This window comes from Choloepus didactylus, chromosome 2 (assembly GCF_015220235.1).
Source record: "Choloepus didactylus isolate mChoDid1 chromosome 2, mChoDid1.pri, whole genome shotgun sequence".
Lineage (NCBI taxonomy): Eukaryota > Metazoa > Chordata > Mammalia > Pilosa > Megalonychidae > Choloepus > Choloepus didactylus.
Window position 1 is genome coordinate 236,447,143 of NC_051308.1, and position 23,987 is coordinate 236,471,129.

The 23,987-nt window shown below is 43.4% G+C and overlaps 1 protein-coding gene across 1 annotated transcript in view; it reads right to left on the reverse strand.

The window, feature by feature from the left end:
- VPS13D (vacuolar protein sorting 13 homolog D) overlaps nt 1–23,987 on the reverse strand; it is a 303,465-nt gene that overhangs the window by 13,711 nt on the left and 265,767 nt on the right. Inside the window, 1 exon segment of the mRNA XM_037828496.1 lies at nt 734–865. Coding sequence (XP_037684424.1) covers nt 734–865 — 132 coding nt within the window.

Below are 23,987 nucleotides of genomic sequence, written 5' to 3' on the forward strand. Positions count from 1 at the left end.
AGAACCCTCCATATTTCTTTACACTAATGGAGATAAATAAGCATTAAAAGAAGTTAAACTAGCACTGTGCTACTCACCAGGCATAACTAATTGCTTTCTCTAGGCAGGTGGTTCAAAAGCCTAACTCAGGTGATAAAGCACTCTACGCTATGTGAGTCTCTGCAGATCATCCCAAGACAGTGATATATTGAATTTTACCATAGCAACAAGGAATAATTTCACTAACAAAATAAAACAATATCCAAGGTATATAAGGCTCCACAATGAAAGAGTAACAAAACAATCTTAAGTAAATCACATTTCCAAAATTTTCAATTATTAGTTGTTTGCTATTTGTTTATCCATTTTGTTCTGTTAGCATTCTGCAGCAAACAACAGAACACCAAAGTTTAAGAAACGTTACAGGGAAAATAAAAAATCCTTAAAACTGACAACATTTTATCCATTGTCTTCCTTCTTTGGACTAACTGGAAAAAGACTACCATTTTTCTTAGAAACAAAACACCAAGGTCCCACTATGGAACACAGTTTGAGAACCACTGCTTTGAGTAAAAGGTTGTTTACAAGGAGTTTTATCTAAACCTATGAAACATTTGGGTCAAGAAATCCTCTGACAAGTCCCAAGGTCCAAGAGTCAGGATGATACTCGGAACAGATGGAAACTTTTCAGACTCAAAGGGACAAAGTCTCCTCACTAGATCAACAGGGCTGCCTTCCCACAGCTTCAACTTACAATTCATCTTGTATGTTGTCCGTTAGCTTGAAGAGCTGCTCCTGTCCTTCTGCCTGGCTCTCGGAATAGCGGGGAAGCAGCCCCTGGGGCCCCGTGCAGCAGCGCGGTTTCCGGATCCTCTGTGCTTGAGTCCTGCAAGGTTAAATGGACAAAAACCAAAGCGGTCACCTGTCAAGGCTTAAATGATTTCCTTGCCTAAGATAAAAGCACCACATAATACAAGACATCTCTACATTTAGTGAAGAGTATTAAACTACCGTATCAACTATGAATGCACCCTAAGAAGGTGGTTGGAGACTCCAATCTGGAATTAGAATTCTGCCTCTGCCATTTTCTCACCGTGCAATCACGGCCAAGTCAGTTAACCTCTTTACCCCTCAGTTCCAGTCTTCTCTGCAAAATAGGGATGACAATACTGACTTCATAGGATTGCTGTGAAGATCAAATAAAATCATGCCTGTCAAACCTGTGTTTAACAGAATGTAGGGTATCCACCAATGGGGACTCTTGTTACTATTATTACTTAACTTCACACCCTATTTTTCTAGGCACCTCTTCAACAGCACCATCTTTGGATTTACAGTGGATCAGTAAGAAGAGTGAGGAACCTTGGGCATTTAGTGAGAACACACCCAGCCTCTAGGATTCTGTGAATATGAGCTCAGTTGCAGGGTGTCATCATAGGAGAGAAAAGAAAGCCTCCGTGGACTGGTCCCAGGCCACAGTCTGGGCTCCTACAGCATCTCTAACTCATGCCACTTAGCTGTTGGTTGCCCAAAGGAATTTGCTTTGCTATGGCTTTCAGGGTAGGCTGATGTTGTCTTTTTCCACAAACCATATACAGGGTAACTGATAAGTACTCTTTGGTGTTTTCCTAGAAACAGGAGTCCATATTTGTCTTGGAAAGGCTATGCATATTTCAGATGACTGATAAGAGTGTGTGCTGGGTCTGTCCTTGGCCTTGTACTTGCTGTACTTTTTATTATTTGTTCCTGGAACCCACTGAAGCAAAACAACCTTCTCTAGACATATCTAAGCAAGAGAGGAAAAAGTTTACACACTGACTCAGCATTTCAGAACCATGTACTAACAACAGTGTAGAGACTTATTTGCAAGGGCGAAAGGTGCCCTGGTGGGCAAATTGGGGTAGTAATACAGACAGAAATGGTCTGAAATGCTACACAACACACAGTGGGTTAGCTGCAAGGCTGGGATAATTGCAAAGCATTCCTGGACCCAGGTCAATACTCTACTCATCAGGCCAGGATAACTGATCCATACTTGGGTGGTGTTTGACATGTGCTAGAAAGCCAGAAATCCAGTGATCATTTTTCCAAAAGTTCACCTACTACTAATTGTACTACTACTAATTGTGCTCTTCAATGGTGATGTAAAGAGACCGTAAAGAAGTGTCAATTTTCTGGGTAAAAAAATAATTTTATCTATATCATATACTCACCTACAACCCATATGCCTAGTCTCATTTCCTTCTTCAAGATTTAGGCCTACTGGGGGCTATTTTGGAGTCCAATGGTGGTCAGAAGTAGGGAGGGCAGGGTAGGGAACCAGCTAGAATCCCATCTTCCTGACAGAAAGGTCAAGGGTATGTCTGTCTAGTCCACTGATCAAAGCAAAGGAATGGACATGAAAGCGATGTTATGAAGTCAACATTTTTTGGCACATGCATTTTTCCTTAGAAGAAATAGTCTTTTCATTAATCATCAAAGCTGAGGAAAGTGGGAGAAAACTTACTGAGGGTCCTAAATGCCTCTGGTGAGATCCAAGAAAGTCAGAGGAACCAAGGAAGGACAGATTGTTTCTGGATCTGAGCTCTTGGAAAGTCTATCTCCTAACAACTATGGAATAGGATGCCCTGCTGACTCCACTCTGGGAGAGTAAGTAAATGTACCCTACATTATGACATCATCAAACAGCTTTCAGGGATACAACTATTTCCTGACCCCGTGGCTTCCCTCAGGGCCTTCCCCAAATTTCAGTGACCTAACCCCCTCCACTCCCAATACATTATCTTCTAACTTGAAAAGCACAAACCCACCTGAATGTCAGAGAACAAGAAAGTAGCTCTTTGGGGATATATGGTGTCTATTTGTTATGTTTCTTTTGTCTTCCTAACACGCTGCAAACTACCTTCCCATTTCCAAGGTCCTCATTTTGTGATCAACCAAATTCCAAGGGTAAGGTCAGATACAGTGTTCAGACTCTGCCGACTAGGAGCTAAGTGCGGCACTCAAGGCTCGTTTCTCCTACCGATGTGGAAGAAAAGAGAATTAAACTTGACCATGAAAGGAAACATAGTCTTCCGTCATAGTCCTATAAATACAGGCAATACTTTCAGAAGGGGCGATTTAGAGTCACTCGTACCAGAAGCAGAAGATGATGAAACAAATTCTTCCCACATTCCCCTATCACCTTATCGTTGTCAGTGCCTGAAAAACTATTCTTTCTTGTCCAAAACACAAATAAAATTTTAACTTCAGGTGCAGGTTGGAAGATGAGGGAGGGAGGGCTTGGAATCCTGGTATATGAACAAATTTAGTTCCAAACTTATTAGTTATCAAAGCATTATAAATGAAAAATGGCAATATGCTACTGTTTGGCCAAACCTCATAAGTTGGCAAAAACTTTTTAAAAGAGATATTGTTCAGTGCAGGCCACTGCGCGATGGAACTGTTTTCTTCACATATTGCTGATGGCACTATCAATTCAAATAATCCCTTTGAAGCAACATGACTCCACTAAACAGCAATCCTAAATTTGTTTACACCCTGTGGTTCAGTACTATAACATGTCCTTTTAAACATGACTGTTCTTTAAGCCACTTTCATGTGTGTCCCATGAGCCTATGAGCACCTGGAGAGAAAGTAATCTACTCCTTTTTTTTTTTTTTAACTGGACTTTGGAGGACTGGAATTGGACTTGTCGTGATTTTTGGTTCAGGGCACAGTATCATTAATGGCCTGTTATTTGTTTATTTATTTCAAATAATATAATAAACATCTGTGAAACGACCACCCCCAGCCTGAAAACTTCATTGTTGACCATAATTTAAATCTCTCTGTGTGGTCCTCTGCCACCCCAGCCCCCATCCTTCCTCTACTGAAGACAGCCACTGTTCTGAATTTTGTACTTCTCAGTCCCTTGCTTTTAACAATAATATATATATATATATCATATTTCAAACTATGATGTGGTACATTCTTGTTATATTCTTTGGCTTTAGTTGTTTGGGGCTTTGGAAAAAGAGTATTGCTGCCTTTTTATTTTGGGGGACTCACATTTTCCTCAACGTTCTATTGCTAAGATTCAGCTGTTCTTTAATGTTCAGCTCTAGTTTATTTTGTGCCTGCTTTATTAATATCTTATTGTTTGAATATACCATAAATTATCCAACTTCCCGTTGATGGCACAGGGGTTACTGACAGGCTGTGCTATTACATACCGTGCCGCCATGAGCTTCCTGTACGTGTCTCTGGGTGAACATGTGTGAGCATTTCTTTGGGTATGCATCTAGGAGATCCTGGCTGGCTCACAGGGTACAAATGATTACTTAACAAGATAATTCAAATTGTTTTCAAAGTGGCTATACCAATTTATACTTCCACCAACAATGCATTGAAGAGATGCCAGTCATCTGTATACTTTTTTCTAACACTTGGTATTGTCTAGGATAGCACTGTCCAGTCAGTACATAGCACAAGCCACACGTAGCTACTGAGAACTTTAAATGTGGCTAGTGTGACCAAGGAACTGAATTTTTAACTTAATTTAAATTTAAGTCGCATATTGGACAGACAGCATCGGTCTAGACTTTTTAGGGTTTTTGTTTTGCTCAAATGGGCATAAAACGGTATCTTACTATTTTCTCATTCCCATCTTCTCCTTTCAGCCTGAAGGATAATGGAGTCCACTTTAAAAAATGGAGCAGGAAGATCAGCTTCCAAGCCGCTCCCATACACCACTGTTGTATGGTCCTCGTGCCATACTCTGGCCACGCTGGTTCTTTGCTCCTTTTCTAAAGATCACCTTCATTGTCACATGTGCTGCTTCTTGGGCAGGGTCTTGGTACTACCATCCTTGGGGTAATGGGTCATTAAACAAGAGGTGGCAAAACCCCACCCACTCACCTCTCATTAGTCAACAGTGTCTCTTACTAACACTCAACATAAAAGATAGTTTACAACATGAGTCTGTTTAGTGCATACGCAGCAACTCTGCTTCCACAAACCTTTGTTTAGCCAGAGGTTTGTGGTGTATTTAATTGCTGCCAGCTGGGGGTTTGTCAGCCATTTTAAGCCCTCAGCTGCTGCGGTTTATAAATTTCACAGTGTATAGAAAGAAGCAGGTCTTCCAGTCAACCAGCTAATCCAAAATGTCAGCACCAAACAAACTTGAGCTTTGAACTCCATGAAGATGTCAGGGAGTCGTCTGTGCAGCAGGGATGACTCTTTCCCCAGGGACGCTGTGGCCGATCCACTGCAGATGTCCACCCAGGGGGAGCAGTCAATACACAATAAGTGCATCTGGCCACTGCTATCTGATACACACTGGAGGCCCCAAAACCAAAGATCAGGGTGATGAACACAATCCATATCATTTTCTTTAATCAACAATAAATCCAAACAAGGTGGCAAGGGGAGAGGTAACTAATTCTGCTTGGTTGATCCTGCCTTTCAGCCTGAGGGGTCAGCAGTTGCCTAGCCATTATTTGTTCTTAGCTTATCTGATGAGTAACCATGTCACAGTTACCTTAGTTGGAGACAGATGTTGGGCACACACACATACCCCTATACAGTTCAAGTTAAAATACTAGTTGGTTGAGAAATCTCACAACCAATATCTGTCAATCAAGTGATGTTCAAAAACAGTAAGTAAATGAGTAGAAAGTGCATGTGTATGTCAAACATGTGACTTCCTAGCATAACAAAAGGTTTATTTGATGGCTGCCATCTTCTTTCCTGAGTATGTACTGACCCCAACAAAGTGATAGACTGAGCTTGCATTTACTTCATGTGTGTTCAAGACTTATGTTTTAATTAAATATCTTATTGATACCTCCACTGTGCTCAACCGAGCACAATTAGGCTGAGACCAGAAGGTCAACCCGGACTACCTCCTCAAATACTGACTGTTAGTGGATAACAGCAACTGCAAGTTACCAGGTTCTTCACTGAACAGTTCAAACATTTGTCTGTTCTCTAAAAGGAACCCAACAGTCTACTAAACAGTCCTCTGCACTGGAGTATACAAATTCGTTAAAACTTCCTCTGATACCCGCCACATACAGTGCCGGGAGCTCAGGAAGCCAGCCATGGTGTGAGCAATAACTGATCTTTGACCTGCAGCCCTCTCCTCTCTGTCGCATGCATCTACTTCCACAGACCATGTGGAAAAGCACTTCTCCCAAACAGATTTTACTCCTTCCAGTGTAAACTACAATCAGAGAAGACAAGAAAGTAATCTTCTCTACTAGAGGATGAAAATCTCTGAAAATCATATTGTTTGGCTCAGTGTACACAAGAAATTCTTCCCTGTAGTTACCTGACAAACAGAAAAGTACCCCTTCTACAACCTAATCAAAGATAGAATTCAATCCATAGGTTGAATAATAACTACTGAACTCTAGCTGTGTTAAATCTTGAACCAGGACAATCTGATTTGGAACACACAGAAGAACAAAGGATGAGCAGAGAGAAACCCTGTGTCAGTAGAATGTGGTTCCTCAATGAAATCACTGACTGAGGAGCTAAACTAAGGGAGCCAGAAAAACGAGCCTGCTGAGCCCTGAGAATGGCTTGTGCCTGCCCCTGCTCCTAGGTCCCGCCCTCCAACTCATTCAGTCAACTTTTCTTGAGCTATCATATGCAGAGGCCAGAGAGAGGCCTTTAGGAACACAGGGGTGACTCGAGTTTTCAGGGAGCCTGCTGGAGTTTAACGGAGGAGATAAACAGAAACAGTTAATTATAACACAGCAGGGGAACACTCCCAAAGAGGCAGGGTAATATAAGGCTGAGAGAACAGGCTCTGGAGCCAGGCCCCCTGGGTTTGAATCCCAGTTCATTTACACACTGTGACCTTTGGCAAGTTATGAAACGTCTTCAGCCTGGGGTTTGTCATCTAAAAAATGGGGATAATAATGGGTCTGTAGGGAGGAGTAAATAAGTTGATGTGTGCATGGCGCTTCAGACAGGGATTGACCAGGATTCAAAAGGCCCTCAATAAATGCTACCTATTATTGTTTTTAGGGCATCTGTAGATGTGCCACGGGTGCACAAGAGGGCCCTTAACCTGGCCCAAGTGGCTGGAGCCCAAGATGGGCTAGGGTGCAGCATTCAACCTTGCTAATTTAGTTTACCTACTGGGGATACTCAGTGCTTCAAATGGAAATATTTTCCCTTCCCTTTTGCTTTCTTGCTAACGTTCTACTTACCTCTCCCCAGAGTTCTGAAGTCATATGTACAACCAAAAGATAAAATCCCACATTGTATTGTTGCAACTGAAAATGTGGGTAAGCTGTTGATCAGTGAAATCATTAGAAATTATATTAATATTGATGTGAAGTTTTAATAGTTTGACATTCATCAGTAGGGATGACATTTCCTGGGCTGGGGGTTCTCCCGTCAGTGGGATTCACACCTCACTTGTTTATAGGGGTTAAGTCTTCCCATAATCTCACACATGTTTTGGGGCTCCATGACATTGCAACTGTGACAGCTGGTAGGACTAATGCCATCAGATATGCCTACTGGGATTTAAATCCTTGAGAACAAAAATACTTCCGAGTTTCTTTTGCTAGTCAACTGCCTCAGGGGTGAGACTACCTGATAATTATGCCACAGGGAGGAGCAAGAAAAGGGGGTCCAAGGCAGACTCACTTCCTAAAGAATTTCAATCAAGTGGATAATGTCATAGTGGGATGACAGCCTCATAGCCTTGGATTTCCCCAAATGCTGTAACTTTTGCATTCATTCTGGAGTTGCTTTGATTTTAAAATAGAGTAGATAATTTACAAAGTGGTTTACAACTTCCATCATCATAAGAATGAGGCACTTTAAAAATGCAGGCTTCATTTGTGTTCTAAGCATAACATTCTGAATCAGAGAGTGGAATACTTAAGCCATAGTCAAATACCTTGCTAACCCATCACCTCTAATGCCAATCCCAAGATATTTCACATGGGCCAAAATACACAATCTGGCAAACTTGATTTTGTGTCTATTAAGTACAAATACCAATGTTAACAAGCTGATTAAACTAAATCAGCAATTTTCAGATTCATCTCTGGCAAATTAATATATAATTTCTTTAAATTTTTATATTATGTATCTCCTCCCCAAATCTGATCTCTTTTAAGAGAAGAGGTGAAATTTAGAAGCATGGCGGTGTAGAGAAGAAAACAGGGCTTTGGAAAAAGACAGTGATAGACTGAAATCTAGTCCAGTCAATCCCAGTTGAGCGACCTTGAAGAAGTTACTAGATTGCTCTGAGCCTCAGTTTCCTTATCAATAGAGTGGGAATAATAATACCTACCTGGATGACTGGTGGGGTGATATGTGAAAAATATATAGCATGGTGCCAGGCACTGAGTAGGTACCCATAAAACTAAACTCTCTCCCTCCCAATCACCTTTATTCAGAATCACTGGGTATCAAATCAGTTTAAAATACTGAAATGCAAAACTAAAGGATCTGAAATGTATCTTGGCAGAGCACTGGGTGGACATGATTTGCTGAACATGTAAGAATGGTTTATAATAGCAAATCAAATTTTTGGTTGCCTAGATGTTTTCTAGAGGAACTAGTGCTTAAAGTGTTTAATTGTCTAACCTATCCCATCCATATCTTATATGCTTAAAAACTTTTTTTAAAAAGAGCTGGAGCTAATCAACCTTGCCACTCAATAAATTATACCAAATACCAAATTTTTAGAATTGGAATTAATAAAGCTTTAGAATACTGCCATTAATCAAATATGCCATAGCAGGAGTTTTCAAAACAAAATTTTAGTGGTAAAGATAAACTTAATACATATTTGCAGCCAATAAAAATGGAGCTGCCCTGCACCCTGCCTGGAGTCGGGGGAAGACGTGCCCTCAGCATGGCCTCTCCAGGGCCCCACCCACAGTTCCCCGAAGGTCCTCCTTTGACGGCCAAAGCCAAGCAGGTTGGGGATGCTCCATCCCACCAAGGGGCCCTCTTTGTAATTTGTTTGCCCCTTTCCTGAGCCTAGAGGCTTTATACACAAGAGTCCGGTAGAGGGTGAGGTAGAAAAGGAGAAAGAGGGAAGAGGAGAAGATGCTTTGAAAAGTCACAAAAACATTGATAATGAGAAACTTTCATGAGAAGGAAAGTTTATGCCCAGGTGCCCACTCACAGGTTAAGCAGGATCTGTCTCAGGCCCTGCAGTTGGACTGTAGGTGGTGGGGATGGGGCACGGGCAGGGAACTGAAATCCCGGAAGGTCCCAGCACCAGCCAGTAGCACACCATCTTTCCCACCACCACCCCTTTCCACAGGAGGCACTCTTGTTTTGAAACCAAGCTGCTGTGCCCTTGTGTGGGAATCATGGTAAATACTGAAGGGAAGCTACATGGAGCCAGGGATTTTTGTCTAGTCGTTGTAGCCTAGCAGTCAGAACAGTGACTGGCTTGTGGTGGGGGCTGACGCCTATGTGCTCAAGGACAGACCGAAGGCCACGGGCTGTGTCAGAACTTGCAGCAGGAGAGCCAAAGCTAAGGGAGTAGGAAGGGGCAGCTTATAGTAGAACTCCTCCTTCCAGTCTGAGCCAGAGAAAGGCTAGGAGTTGGTAACAATCCAGGAACCTCTGGAGCACAGGAATGCTGATCATTCCATCCTGTGGGGACACTAGAAGTTACTGACCTGGGTCACATTCTCCCAGAGGGCAACTGGAAAGCTGCCCAGTGGCCTTGGGGGAATGTGCACCACCTGCACTTTTCCAGGAAGGGAAAGAAGAGTGGGGCTTGGAAGCTTGGAAACTGCTCAGGGGCCTGGCTCCCCAAGGGTTGTTGAATCTTGTCTTGACATTCAGCACTCAGCACTTAAATAGCTCAGAACCTTCAGACCAAGGTGATCTGGCACCAGTTCAAATTCCAAGGAGAACTCTTTTCAAAGGATTTTTACTGGATGGTATTCATTACCTCAGGCTCAATTTTTAGGTTCTCTTGACCTAGAACATAATTGACCAATCATTATTTGCCCACAAATTTAACCTAGGGTTGAGCTTTCTTAGAGGTCAGGGCCACTTCTAGTCAGAACTGCCCCTCCAGAAACAAGAGATGGCACCTTCTCTTTGAACTTGTGTCATTCTGGCCCATCCCTTCAATAACCTAAAGAGTATCCTAGATTTTGCAAGCAAAGGAAGAGACTTCTCTTTGTCCTGGCTCTGCCACAGAGCCTGGGTATAAGCTCACAGCAGGAGCAAGGCAAGGAGAACATCCACATTTTAGAATGGGAATTGGTTCAATGGTATCCTTTTACTTTAGGCAGGAAGCAGGACACAGGCTGGCAGCTCAGTGATACCCTTCAGTGACTCTACAAGAGGCACATTTCTGCTTGGTGCCATGATGTTCAACCTGGTAACAAAGGATTATTCTTAATTTGGTGACAAGAAGGTCAAGCTGTCTTTTAATTACGTGCCTTCAGTGTTAACATGAATTGGACTGATTGTCATAGTCCAATCAACCCTTGGCAAACTGGTTTGTTTGGTCTGGACAGCAAACAACATTCCACACTACTGGATTTTTTTCTCCCAGATCCCCTGCGGCCCCACCACCCTGCCCCCCACACCCCAAAAATCTTTTTAAAAATTACAATCCGTTCTGCTGTCTCAAGTTACATTCTGTAAATAATAAGCAACACTGATGAAACACAAAAAGCTGAAAATTTGTAAACCAGAAAGATCTGCACTATGTCCCACATCTGTGTCACATTAAACACGCACTCAACGGATTTGCTGATTCTTGTCTAATCTGCACACAAGGGGAATGTGGCCAGAAGGACTCTCGTGCCACAGGCCACAAGAGGGCTGAGGAGCAGCAGATGCAGGCAAAGAAGAGCAGGAACTGGCATCATGACATGGAGGTGCCAAGGCCACTTTGCAGATGACACCTGGCTGCACAGCCTGCCTGTCTCCGCACACGTGCATCGCAAACCGATGGGTCACTGCTGTGCCCAGGTCGAAAGAGAACCCTGCCCAGAATCTCCTCCAAGGTCCTCAATGCTGCTGAAGCTAGGCCAATGGCGGTTAAACTAAATAACATGTTTTAACGACAAAATGTCTCATTGGAAGGAGTTGGCTCCCCATACATTAACATGACTTCAAAATAAAAATAGAATTGAAAAAAACCAATTAATATCCATTTGGTAAAATGCTCAGAGGCTACTAGAGATGACAGTTGCTATGCTAGGCAAAATGTGATCTCATCTTTATTTCTTCCAAGTGTTTTACACACACACACACACACAGGCTCCCATTAAAAAAAAAAAAAAAATGGCAGCATGAAAGAGAGAAATTGCATGTTTTAAACTTGAGGCATCACGCTGAGTCCCTGACTGATTATAATGCTCCACATTGGAAAAAACCTGATTCAGACTCACCAAAGTGTTTTCAAGCTAAAGGGCATGTAAGCCTCTGAGGATACTCCATGGAAAAACTTAGTGTATCACTACCTCAACTAGTCTACTACATCTCTATTTTCTCACCGATGACTGAAGACTGCTGGGCCCTTGAGATCCATGTTATGTCTCTACAGCAGCATTTATTGAGTGCTGACTATATACTGGGCACTCTAATCCTCACAACTGCCTTATAAGGACATGTCCTAGTATTCCCAATTATGGATGAGGAAATTGTGTCTTAGAGTGATTATGAAGTTTTTCCAAGACCATATAGCTGGTAAATGACAAAGCCAAACGTCATCTTGGGTCTTTCTGATTCTCTTGGACTCATAAATTTGTTGAATAGCATGACTGTTGATAAGAAGCTCTTTATGTACATAATCTGAATCCATCATTGTGTTAGGAATTCCGGAGATCCTGGAGCGACACCCAAGGCGGCAATAATATGATCTCAAAAAGCTTACAATGCAATTGGAAAGACAAGACTTACATCCTTGACTATGGAAGAAACCCAGACCATGTGTCAGTAATGGAAGGCTGGGTGGTGAGGAGCCAAGGAGGTCTGGCACCACGGGCCACAGAGGGCAGGACAGGCTCCCCGAAGAAGACTGACCTCAAGGTAGGCCCTCCCTGAAGACAGAGCACTATTTTTATTAGTACACAAATACATAGCATTAGTTCTAATCTGCCAAGTTTTACAATAGGAACTGGTAGAAAACAAATGCTAAGGCGTAGAAAGAAACAAATGACAAGATAAAAGCCAGTAAAAAGGCCACACCACACACAATCCAAAACCATATGATTAAAGCCTCATTCTTAATACTAAAATGGTTGACTACAGAACTGTAGGCAGAGACAGCACTTCTTTTAGAAAGTTATGATTCAGACTCCAACGTAGATGAATGGAACTTATCAGGTGACTAATCTAAATTTCATCAATATCTGAAAGAAAGATATGCACTTATATGGATGAGAAACTGATTATAAACCGGCTTTTGGAAGGGTTGGGCCCAGACAGGATGAGAAGAAACAGAAGCACATAAACACACTGAAAAGGAAGACAGAAACCCTGACCTCTAGGGGCTTACAAAGAATTAGGGCAAAGAATAAACAACACAAAGGGAATTCACAAAAGAAATCCAAATGGCCAACTGAAATATGAAAAGTTGATTCAACATTCCTAATTCTCAAAGAAATGCAAATGGTAACACCGAGACATTTACTCTCTCAGGCTGATAGAAACTTAAGAATCACAATGCTGTGCTCTTAGTACAGTACCTTGCACACAGTAGCTACTTCATAACATTTCTGACCAAATTCTGAATGAAAAAATTCCCACAGATGGTCAGAGTTGGAGAAATGGCCCTCCCTCTCAAATACTATTGGTGGAGATACAAATGTTTTCCACCTCCTAACAGGCAATTTGTAATGTGTTTGAAAACAGAAAATGTATACACCCTTTAATCCAGCAATCCTATTTTTATAAATTTACCCTAAGGAGAGAATTATACAAGAAGGAAAAGATATATGCAGAAAGATATTTATAATAGCAAAATATTGGAAACAATTTGAACTTCCACCAGTAGGGCCTAACATGGTATATATATGCAACTTAATATTATGCAGATGTTAAAAACAATGATTCACTTTTGGAATGGAAAGATGCTCTAGAGTCACTGAGTGAAAAAGGGCTAAACACCAGTATTTGTGCTCATATTCATGTAAAATAATACATATGCACATATATGTATTTGTGCATATATATACAAACACATACAGACATACAGAGAAGTCTGGTGGGCAACCATTATTAACCTTTTGGTGATTATCAATGGCTAGTGAGATGGAGCCCTTTTTAGTTTCTTCTTTAAAATGGGAATAATAGTACCTATCTCATTAGTTTGCTATGAGGATTAAAGAGACAATTCATGCAGTTTTTAGAACAGTGTCTACACACTGAAATGCTCATATATTTTCATTTTCAGAGCAGTTTACATTTGCATATTGTATATAACTTTTTTAAACTTAAATAGAACAATTAAAAAAACGATGACTCAGAGAGCAGTTAGGCACACACACCCAAATGTCTGAAGTACCCTTAAAAAGCAAAGCATAAATGAGTACAAATTTCTATAATCATGCTTTGCATACAAGCATGGGCTGGGCATGGACAAGGAAAGGCATCGGAATGGCCAGGCTTAGTCGAGAATGGCTTTCTTCTGGACAAGCGGAGGTCCAACTGGAGATTTCTCAAGAGGAAAGGACCAAGAGTTGGCCTTTACTACCTATGCTCTTCTTCTCCCAAGGTTGGGGGGCACGGCTCTGTCCTATCCGGGAGAGCAGTCAAGGGGGCCACGATCCTGCTCTGTTAATCTGAGGGCCGTCGGCAGCAGGACTCCTTCTGGCCCATGTGACTTACTTTTGCAGCAGGAGAGGGCTTCTCTTGCTTGCAGTAACTGGCCAGCTCAGAACATCATGTCCTGACTCAGGCGTGGGAGGTGCTGCGCAGGGCCGAAATGGACCCAGGTACTCATATCATAACACTCCCTAAAGAGCCCTGTGAGGCAAGACATAAATTGCAAATGGGGTACTCCAAGAATGGGTAAAAGCAAAAGCAATCTACCTCCCAGCTTGCCCCAAATTTCCTTCCTGCTAACACAGGGAGAGAGCACATCTGGAACTGGTTTTGAGGCTCTCCAGCTGCAGCACCACTCGAGTGACAAGCCTGTTAGTGTTTCGTGCACTTCAGGGGCTTATAAGAGTGTCCTTTCTGATTCTCCTCAGGGTGAAGTTCAATCTAGAAGACAAGCTGGTTGAGAGACCAAATCAGCTTTGCTTTGAAATGTTCTCCCTTCCCCATCCCCCCTCTGAAAGCAAAATTAATGGTCCAGGTAGGGGGAAACAAACAAACAAACAAATAAATACAGAAAAAAAAAAGAAAGAAAGAAAGAAAGAAAAGGATGTTAGGTCACCTCAGGTGCACTTCTGTGCTTTCATAAAAATCCAACACCACCCACCCTGGGTCAAAGCTGACATTAAACCATCAGAGCACATGCCCCATCTAGGAAATAAAAACCAACAAGACTGAATCCATCTGAATTGGCTGGGGAAAGTTGTGTGCTACAAAAATGGTAGAGCTTGTTGGGAGCAAAGGGGTAGGGGGAAAGATGCTGGACCCTTTTAGATAGATGAGGCGGCCTAACTAAGCCCCCCATATCTGCTACCAGCCACTGCTCAGGCTCCATCATGTGCTTTTTCTAATTGGCCTTCTCGGGCACTGGGATATAGGGCTGAGAGCAGGGCAGGCTGGTCGGCAGTGGGGCCCCAGCCCTCCTACCTTGTGCCTCAGGGCTCGTCTGGGAAAAGCAGGTGCATCCTGGGAGTCTGTCCAACACAGAGGCAACAGCTCAACTTACCAGGCTCAATGATGTGCACAAAACCTCTATGCTAGCCTCTCCTGCCAACTGAGGTTTGTTTCTCCTTCTGGACCTGGTAGCAGACGGCAGATAGGGAGGGTAGGCATGTGGCTTTCCAAAGACCAAGTGCCTTGGGGTAGAGAGAAGCAGGCAAGCTTGGGATAGTCCTTACATTCACGAAGGAGGGGGAGTGAGGCACAAGGCAAGAAGTGACTCGTCAGCTGCTGCGTGAGCATCACTCCCTTTCCAAAGGATTGTTCAGATTCAAGAACTTGGGACCAGACTTCTTTTGCATGTTATATAAAGCATTGAGAACTTTCCAGCTTTCTCTTAGTTTTTTGCAGTAAGAATTTCTCTAAAATCCCAGTTAGTGGATCATCTGGCTACCTCATGGCATCTTTAATCACTCTTAAACTGAACAAAAAACAACTCAAAAGAGCAGCAGAATGTCTTCATAAAATGTAACCACTCCCTGTTCCTTTAGTATTTCTCTTTTCATACCCCAAAAGACCAGCACAGCAGAATTCTCTGATGTCTAATGGGCTCCAATATGTGATGAAGAAACCCTGAAATAGGTGCCCTATTAAAAGTCACACAGTCAGAAGGTCTGCTAAACACTGGGCTTGGCAATCCTTTAATGGACTCCAGAACATGAGTTAACTCCATCCAGGCACTCACAAGCCCATTTCTGGGTACGTGATGAGGCACGCTGATCACAGAAGCATAATTAACATAGCATCCTGTAATCTCCAAGCTGGGCAGACAAATATTTAGACTTTTTTCCTACATCTAGGACTCCTTCTTTAGGCCCCACAATATCAAAATAAATGGAAATTATCCTTAGCCACCAAAAGGAGGTCTTTGGCAGTATGCTGAGTGCACCTGCTTGCGCACTGCCCCTCCGAGGCTTCCTGGGCTGGCCCCCAGCTGGAGTTCCCAGGGCACCAGCTGGGGAAGACAGTCTTGGCTGGATGGCAGAGATGTGTTCGAGTTCAAGGTGAGCCAAGACAAGGGTGGAGCCAGGATGTGTCAATCCTGTTTTGTGACACTGACAAATTCTGAAGAGCAAAGGGTAGCATCACTCCAGGAGCCAGTCCACCAACCTGGTTCCCTCTGACACTGGCCCTGAAAGACAAGTGTCACCCCCATGCTCAGTCCTTTTGCTGTTTGGCCAAAAAATCTGTGAACGTGAGCCCTGCCCAGCTTTCTAGCTACAGGGCACACCTCATCCTACCTCTAGGTTAAACTGGTGGGGAGTGGGAGAAGCAATAAGCGCCCTTCACACTGCGGGATCCAAAATTCATAGTACCTTCCCCTCACTCTAAATGCACCAGCATCTTCCCCCAAATCTTCTTGGTTTTAGGCAGATATTCAATTTCCACTTCCCCGTATCCAACATTAAAAAAGAAGTGAGCCTGAGACCTGGTAAGATGCCTTAGATTTAAATCAGGGGTCTTTGATGGGAGAAACCAGGAGATGATCTGGCAGTAGCACAGAAGTTGGGGGTCGGGGGTGTGCTCTGGATTCAGACTACCAGGGTTCAAATTCCGGTTCCCTCTCTTCCTACCTTTGAGATCTTAGACAAGATATGTAAGAGCTCAGTGCCTCAACTTTCCCATCTGTAAAACGGGAGTAATAATAGCACCCACCTCACTGAGCTGTTGTGAGGATTACATACCAAGACAGTTATGCATGTAAAGTGCTTAAAGTAGTGTCCAGGCTTGTGCAAATATTCAATGTCTGGATCAGTATCTGGAACATCGTCACCCAGAGGCTGACCTGTCTGTTGCAGGTGTGCAGCTCTCTGGAAATGACAGAAATCTGTCTTCCTGGAAGTCACGGACAAAGCAGAGGCAGGCCCCCATTTGGCCTAAGGAGGTGACTAGCTGATGGACAAGGCTAAACTACCCCTCACCCAACTTTTTCCTTAGGGTCCTCTGTACACAGACCTTTCAAATCCTTATTTGTCTGCTCATTTGCTCAACACAGAACCCAGAGCGAGAACCCAGGCTTCTCTGGGCCTTGCTGAAACAACACACCCATTTCCAAACACCCTCCCTGGTGGAGGGACAGAGCCCCCAAAGGGCTGCCTGCCGCTGATGGTGAAAACCCTGTTGCTGGGCCCTTCTGTGGTCCAGGCTTCCACCTGCTCATGTCAGCCTTTAGGCTCAGCTGCGGAAAGCCAGGAAGTGAGGATAGTAACAGCCCTGGAGCAGGCTGGGCAGCAGGCAAGGGAAAGAAGAACCTTCTGAGCTGCAGCAGCTTGACAAGAACACTCACTGTCGGCATCAAACCACCTCTGCCACCACCACAGCCTCCGAGGAGGCGGGTAGGTTTCCTGTTGTGTCAGCCCGGTTTCCTTCAGCAACATTATACTGCAAACAGAGAGCTACTTTGAATAAAGCCCTAGGGTGTCCCATTTCTGGCCAGCGGGGAGACAGACTGCTTTGCTTCTCCAGAGGGAAACACTACTGGGCCTCGACCCTCTCTAGACAGTGTTTCTTCCCGTTCCGGGGGCCAGAAAAGCTGTGTGGAGAAAAAAACCTGCGGGCTTTCCTCTATGACCTCGGATGGGCCAGTTCTGAATGGCAGCTGGGTCTATTACAGGCAGTGTGAGAGGGTTAAACAGGACGGCCTCAACTCTTTATAAACTTTTGCCCTGTGGCTATGTACTCATTGGCGGCAGTACAAGACTTGAGCTGTATTACACGCCTTAACAATATGGTTCAACTGTCGGTCAGGCTTGGGCCTGGCACCAGGCCAGACCGCAATCAATGGGACACAGAACCTCCCCCTTTCAGATCATCACGAAGGCTCACATTATCTCCTTTTCGTCGTGCTGGTTAAATTTATGGAGCAGAACCCTGAAGCCGCATTCCTCGGCCTGGGCCGGCCCACGCGGCCCTCCCTCCCTTTGTTCGGTCTGTAAGCGAGCTGCGCTCTGGAGGACTGCAGGGTTGTTAGTTCAGGCAGTGACTGTTTGCTCATGACTGAAATGAAAAGGGTTCAGTGGAAGGGCAAAAGGACAGCCCAAGTGTAAAACCCCATCCCGGCAGGCCCTGGGCCCCTACATGTAGGCTGCAAGCTGAGCTACTTCTCCCTAAAGCAGAATCTTCAGTCTGATCCCTGACACGCTCTCCCTGAAGCAGCCACCGAGGCCCCCTGCAGTGCTCCTTCACTTGAAATCACATCGTCCAGAGTGCCGGGGGAGGCAAGTTGCCCTTAATATAACCAGGTCATTAAAAGAAGCCATATATTCTAGAGCCATCTTCTGGGTCTTCCCAGGTCCCACAGGAGATGGGAATACAACCATTGGCTAGCAGCTATATTTATTTTTAATATGGAAAAATGTAAACTTATTTTTCAGGCCTTGGCTACCAAGGGTGGGATATGTGAGTACTGCGTGTGAATGCATGTGTGGGCATGTGTGTACTATGCAGGCACACACCAGAAGGGGGTGCTGATTGGGGATTCAGTCTCAGGGAATCAAACAGTAGAAGGTCCCATGCATTAGAGCTGCTAAAGTCTACTCATTTGTTCAGATCCTTAATCTTCAATAGCTCTGATTAGTATGCAAAGGGTTAAATAATCAGCTCGCATGGGTAGGTATGACTTGATTTTAGTTGTTGAGTTTCAACCCAAGAGGAGAGTGCTCTGAAAACGCTCTTTGAGTACTGCATTTGCAGCCAGCTCCAAATGATGCCAGTTGATAGCTGGGAAGGAAGACCACCCCAGAACTGGATCCAGGCTCTCCACGGGGCAAGCTGGGAGTCCATGGGGATCATGTCCATCTGCTATGCCTCAGTGAGTCCATCTATAACATGAGTCTACTGGGTTGAATTTTGGAAGTCTGAAATGGCTACTAGAACTCTTCTAACCAAGCTTCAAGCATAATAGAGAATAAATAAGAGGAACAGAGAAGAAAAAAAAGGACTGAAGATATGATGAGAGGACTAGGTAGGAAAGGCTTGGAGGGAAGAGTCACTGCTGACATTATAGGTGCTTTCCTGCCAGCTCTGTCTTTTCAGTCGTCTTGCAAAATACCAGATTAGGGCCCACGCTTACTTAAAAATAAAAAACAGAAATCTCATACCTGTAAAACATGCACAGAGGCATTTTTCAATTCTGGGCAGAGGCAGAACTTCTTTGATGAAGTCTAGTGAAGCCAATAGTCTGTTTCAAATCAGACCCTGGTTCAATCTAAAAGTGAAAAGCTACATGTCCTGATTCAAAGTAATCCATGTATTTCTGAATGGAAACTGTACATATATTCTTGCATTTTCCTCGAAAGACTCCTTGTCCACTGTGCTAAAGCTTAGAGAATAATGAATTTGCCACACCAAAGCCTAAAGCACCTTTTAGGAAGGGGGTGGGGGTGGAGATGTGTACTATGGAATGAATGGATCATAGAAAACTGTCTCTTGCTATTTAGAATTCCTCTTCTCTGTTGTAATTTTTCTTCTCTTCTTTTATATACTATTTGTTCTAAACTGTTGAAAATACAGGTTACAGACAACCACTTAAGCCAGGAAAGAGGAGGCTAATTGGCTAATTTAGGAAATTCTCAAGAAAAATGTGCAATCCATTCAACCTGTCTCTAGCTATTCATACAAAAGTTCAGGGTTCAATTATGTCTTCAGTCATAATACCTCACACCACCCAGAAAAATGTAGAAAGCACTTGCACACACATTATCACACAAGTTACTTTAATACACATAAATGAATCCAGTCTTCGTTAGGTATTGGGTGTGGAACACAAGGACCCTTGAAGCCCTAGTTTGGCCTATCATGAGCCAGACGCATCAAAATTCTCTGATAAATTAAAATTTGGAAAACTGGACCCATCCCTGAGAAAATCTGTTATGGGCCAAGAAAGACTTTGAGAATTTATAAATAGAGCCCAGGATGTTCCTACTGCCTATTTACCTTTCTCTATCTGAGGATCCCTACTTTTTTTTTTTTTTTTTCTTTCCTGGTCAGAGGTTGTAACAGGTATTCATTGTGTATTACTTATACTTTTCTCTGTGTTTGAAGATTTTCTTAAAAGGTGGAAGAAAAAAAGATATGTGTGTGTGTGTATAATGGTGCTAATGTGTTAAAGAGAGTAAGAATGGGAGCTAGGAAATAGATAGGGAGACTACCTTTTTTTTTTCCTGGGTCTTGTCATAGCCAAAAGCCTTACACATAGAAAATACCCAATAACACGGGACTGAATAAATGATCTCTCCCACTGCATCCTTCCATATACCAAGACCTAAATCCACAGCAGAAAATAGAGCATTCTTAAAAGAATCATGGACTCCTTTACCTCCATGTGGTTCCCACAGCCTGCAAAGTCCTTCGCCCTATTCTGCATCCACACCTCAATCAGAGCAGAAATCAAATGCCATCACTTCTGAAAGTGTCTTTCTGATCAAGCAGAACAAACAGCTTTTTCTTTCCCTTCTCCATAGCTTGCTATCAATATCTTTATTGGCGTTTTCTTTGGTCATAAAAAGATCACTTTTATGACCATACTCCAGGGAGGTACAATCATAAGTAAATGAAGAGGCCAGGCTCTGAAAATCCAGGGACACAAGTAGCTTACAAATAGGATGCATATGTGAATATATCTCAATAAAATTGCATTAAAAAAATAGGATGCAGCAAGCAGCTGATGCACATGACAAGGGCTGCCATTGGTAGACTCACTGCTGTGCACACTTCTCTCCTGGATATTTTGTGAATTGCCTTCTCCATGTGCTCCCCAGCACCACTATTTTACTCTAGCATTATGGACCATGCTAAGAAGTACTAGTCTGATGTGGAAACGCAAACTAAAAGGAATGATGTTTTAGAATTTACTTTTTCTCATCACACACATCCATTCTTGGTGCAAAATGGTCTCTGTCAAGTTTGTTTTTTTACACTGATTTCTCGACCACCAGCTAAAAGAAACTGAACACTCAAAGATCTCTACATTACTGAACATGTGGGAAGTGGTTCATTTACAACAGACTCCTTGAAAGCTCTATTTTATGAAACTGGTCCTGACACACTCCACCTATCTGCTCTAGCCTGATATGTCTGGGGCCACTGGTAGTCGTCCCAGAAGTAAAATCAGAGGCAGTGCCTTTGCCCCTTGGGGGATTAGATGTAACCAAATTAAATGGCGCTAAGCCAGCTGGGGCTAGGACCAGGCCCCAGAATGCTAAGGAATATTTTTAGGTACAACTCTGCTTTAGATTAACACAGGGCCTTTTAATTTTGAGAAAACATTATCAAGCTTTCCTATGTCATGCTTGGGTTTTCTCTGCCTCAGGGGGCCCCTATGTGCCATTTCTCCGGGGAGTGAGTCACCTTAGGCAGGCAGACCTGACCAGGCAAGGAAGACCCTCTCTCCTACGGCCAGTGGAGGGACTGACCTAAGGAGGGTAGAAGAAGTGTCTGCACAAGGCAACAAAGCACTGTAGTGGCAGAGCTGGAATCGGGATTCTGGTCTCAGATTTGCAATCCTCGCCAAGAGGCCACGCTGCCTCCAATTCCCAGAGGGAGCAGATAAATAGGTTATTTTGATCACAGAGACTTGTGTCAAGAAGGAAAAGCTTTTCCTCTGACCCTACACTGGCAGATTAAAAGAAATATGAACTGCTGTCACTTTGACACAATAAATAAGTCCTGTGCTACTTTGTCAGCTCCACCATTGCATTTTGGGAATAAGAATAAAATCCCATGAATCCTATACCCAAACCTAAAAAAAAATCTGTGGTGTATTAGACATCAATATAGAGTTTAAAAAATATCTTTTGCTAGGGCACTTTGTACTTATCATCTGATCTATATGCATTTCAATCCACACATTTGCCTCAAGTCCTAAACGAGACTTAAAAAAAAAAAAAAAAAAAAAAAAAAAAAGCCTTGACCAAATGCCATTTCCCAAGGGCCATCACATTGCCCAATGATACCCAGGATTTGAGAATGGGGACTAAACTTCTGGGAGTGGGACAAAAGGGCAGATGAGCTTTGAAATGAACTATGAAATGATTGTTTATAATCTAGAGAAAGCTCATTTTCAAAGGCTCAAGGACTAACAATAATCCAAAGTTATCTTTTAACTTCCATTGTACAGAAACCATGAAGTAAAGGGTTCATGATGAAAGCAATGTTTTAAAGGGCCCATCATACTTAGCTAGAAATAAAAGAAACAGTCTTCCTCCTACACTCTAGCTCTGAACCCGAGAGCACATTTTTTTTTTTTTACTTCAAACAGACATAGGCTGGGACCCCAACCCACATGATAATAGTGCTGTGAGACTGTCCTGGCAGGAGCCAGACAGATAAACCCTTGATAGCTGCAGCACAGACTGCTGAAGTGGAATCTGATTCTACCATTTAAAACCTTTAAACATTACTGAACAGTGGACTGTCATGCATCTGGAAAATGTAACCATTTTTGAAGAATGCTTTCCAAACCACGTAATGCTTTTAAAGCTGTTTATCAAAAGAGCTGGATGAGCAACAGTGGCCTGGACCAGTGCGTCAGCTGTCACAGGGTGGCATGCCCCATCCTAATTTCCATCAGCATTCCATCACTCTCAGTTGTCCTACCCTTGGCAGACAACAGATGCCAATGCTTGGGGACATTTGCTACATAACTTTCAGCCAACAAACCTGGCTCCAGGACAGATTTCCATGTCATGTGGGGGCTCTTGGCTGAACTCTGCTCGAACCCAGAGGCATATCATTTGCAGCAGACACTAACAATAGTTTGGGATCACCTGCTCTTCTCAAGTGGGTTCAAAGCAAGGTCGTGGCCTCCACACACCTTTTCTGATGGGGTCTTCAAACACAAAGACTGAGCATATAGGTGAGCTCCTCCACCCAGCAGTCCCAACCACGGGACCATCACAAGGTGACCACCACAGGTTTCTAGACCTGAATTGAACTGTCTGCTTTGTGTAAAGACAGAGAATGGGAAGGTCCAAAACGCAGAAAAGCATAGGAACCCCTAGTCTTAGCCATATAGCAAGTGATCTTAAGTTTTCAGGGATAGGGCATAGAAGTAAGAGCTAAAGATATGATTCTCTGTTTCACTAATGCTCATCATCCCATATTCAGGAGAGACACCCATTTCCCCACCATGCCATTTCTTGAGCACCAACTACATGTCACATACCAAGCGCTTTAGGTACATTATATACCTTCACCCACATAACCACATAACCCCACACTGAGGTATCATCATAATCTCTATACCATGTAAGTCAAATGAATCTCACCTCAGAGATATTAAGGGGGGGGGGGTGGGGGGTGGGGGGGGATGGGGGGGATAAACTTGCTGCAGGCCAGAGCTAAGAAGGAGCAGTGGGATGAGTCAAGTCCAGGGCTGTCTGACCCCCAGCAGGCCTTTTTACCATGTATTACAGTTGCAGGAGCCAAACGGCTCCCTGATACCTGCAAATGCTCGGTTTCTTTTTACACTGACAGCCACATTCCTCCTTCCCATTCCTTCTCCAGAGCTGGGGAAGAACCTGTGATTTTATGTTCTTTCCACATCTCTTTCTGAAACAAGCGCTTCTCTTTGAAGAAAGACCTCTTGCCCTTGGTGTGTCAAGATGAGAAAACTTTCAGCAACTTCCCTTAGAAACTACAAAACACCCATCAGCACCCAGGATCCAAGTGCAGTCGCTCAGCAGCTGCCGGCCCCTCTGAATAGCTTTCATGGTTCAATGAGGGGTGGTGACAGGGCCATGTCACTACCACTGGGTGTGCTATTTCTTTCATGTTCCTGGGATCTGACAAAAGCCTTCTACAACCTGTTTCTTTATGACATACAGAATGAGAGATTAAAGGTCGATACCAGCCTCAAAGCTGGGATGGGACTGGCAACTACTTCTCACCAGACGCATTCGGAATCTCTGTGGGGAAGAAGGGCCGCTGACTGCCTAAGCAGACACTGTCCAAACGGCTGCTGTGATTAAATGAGATGACACGTGAAACGTACATAGAATGATGCCTGGGTCATAGCAAAGGGTTAAAAATGTTACTGATTATGTTATTATAATTTATTAATACCAACAAACCTAAAAATAAATACTTTGACAGAAATAATGGATATGGGTTTCAGTAAAACCACAGTAATTAAGAGCTACTAGTTGGAGGTGGTGGAGGGGAAAGGACATCAAGAAAGGATGAATGAATTG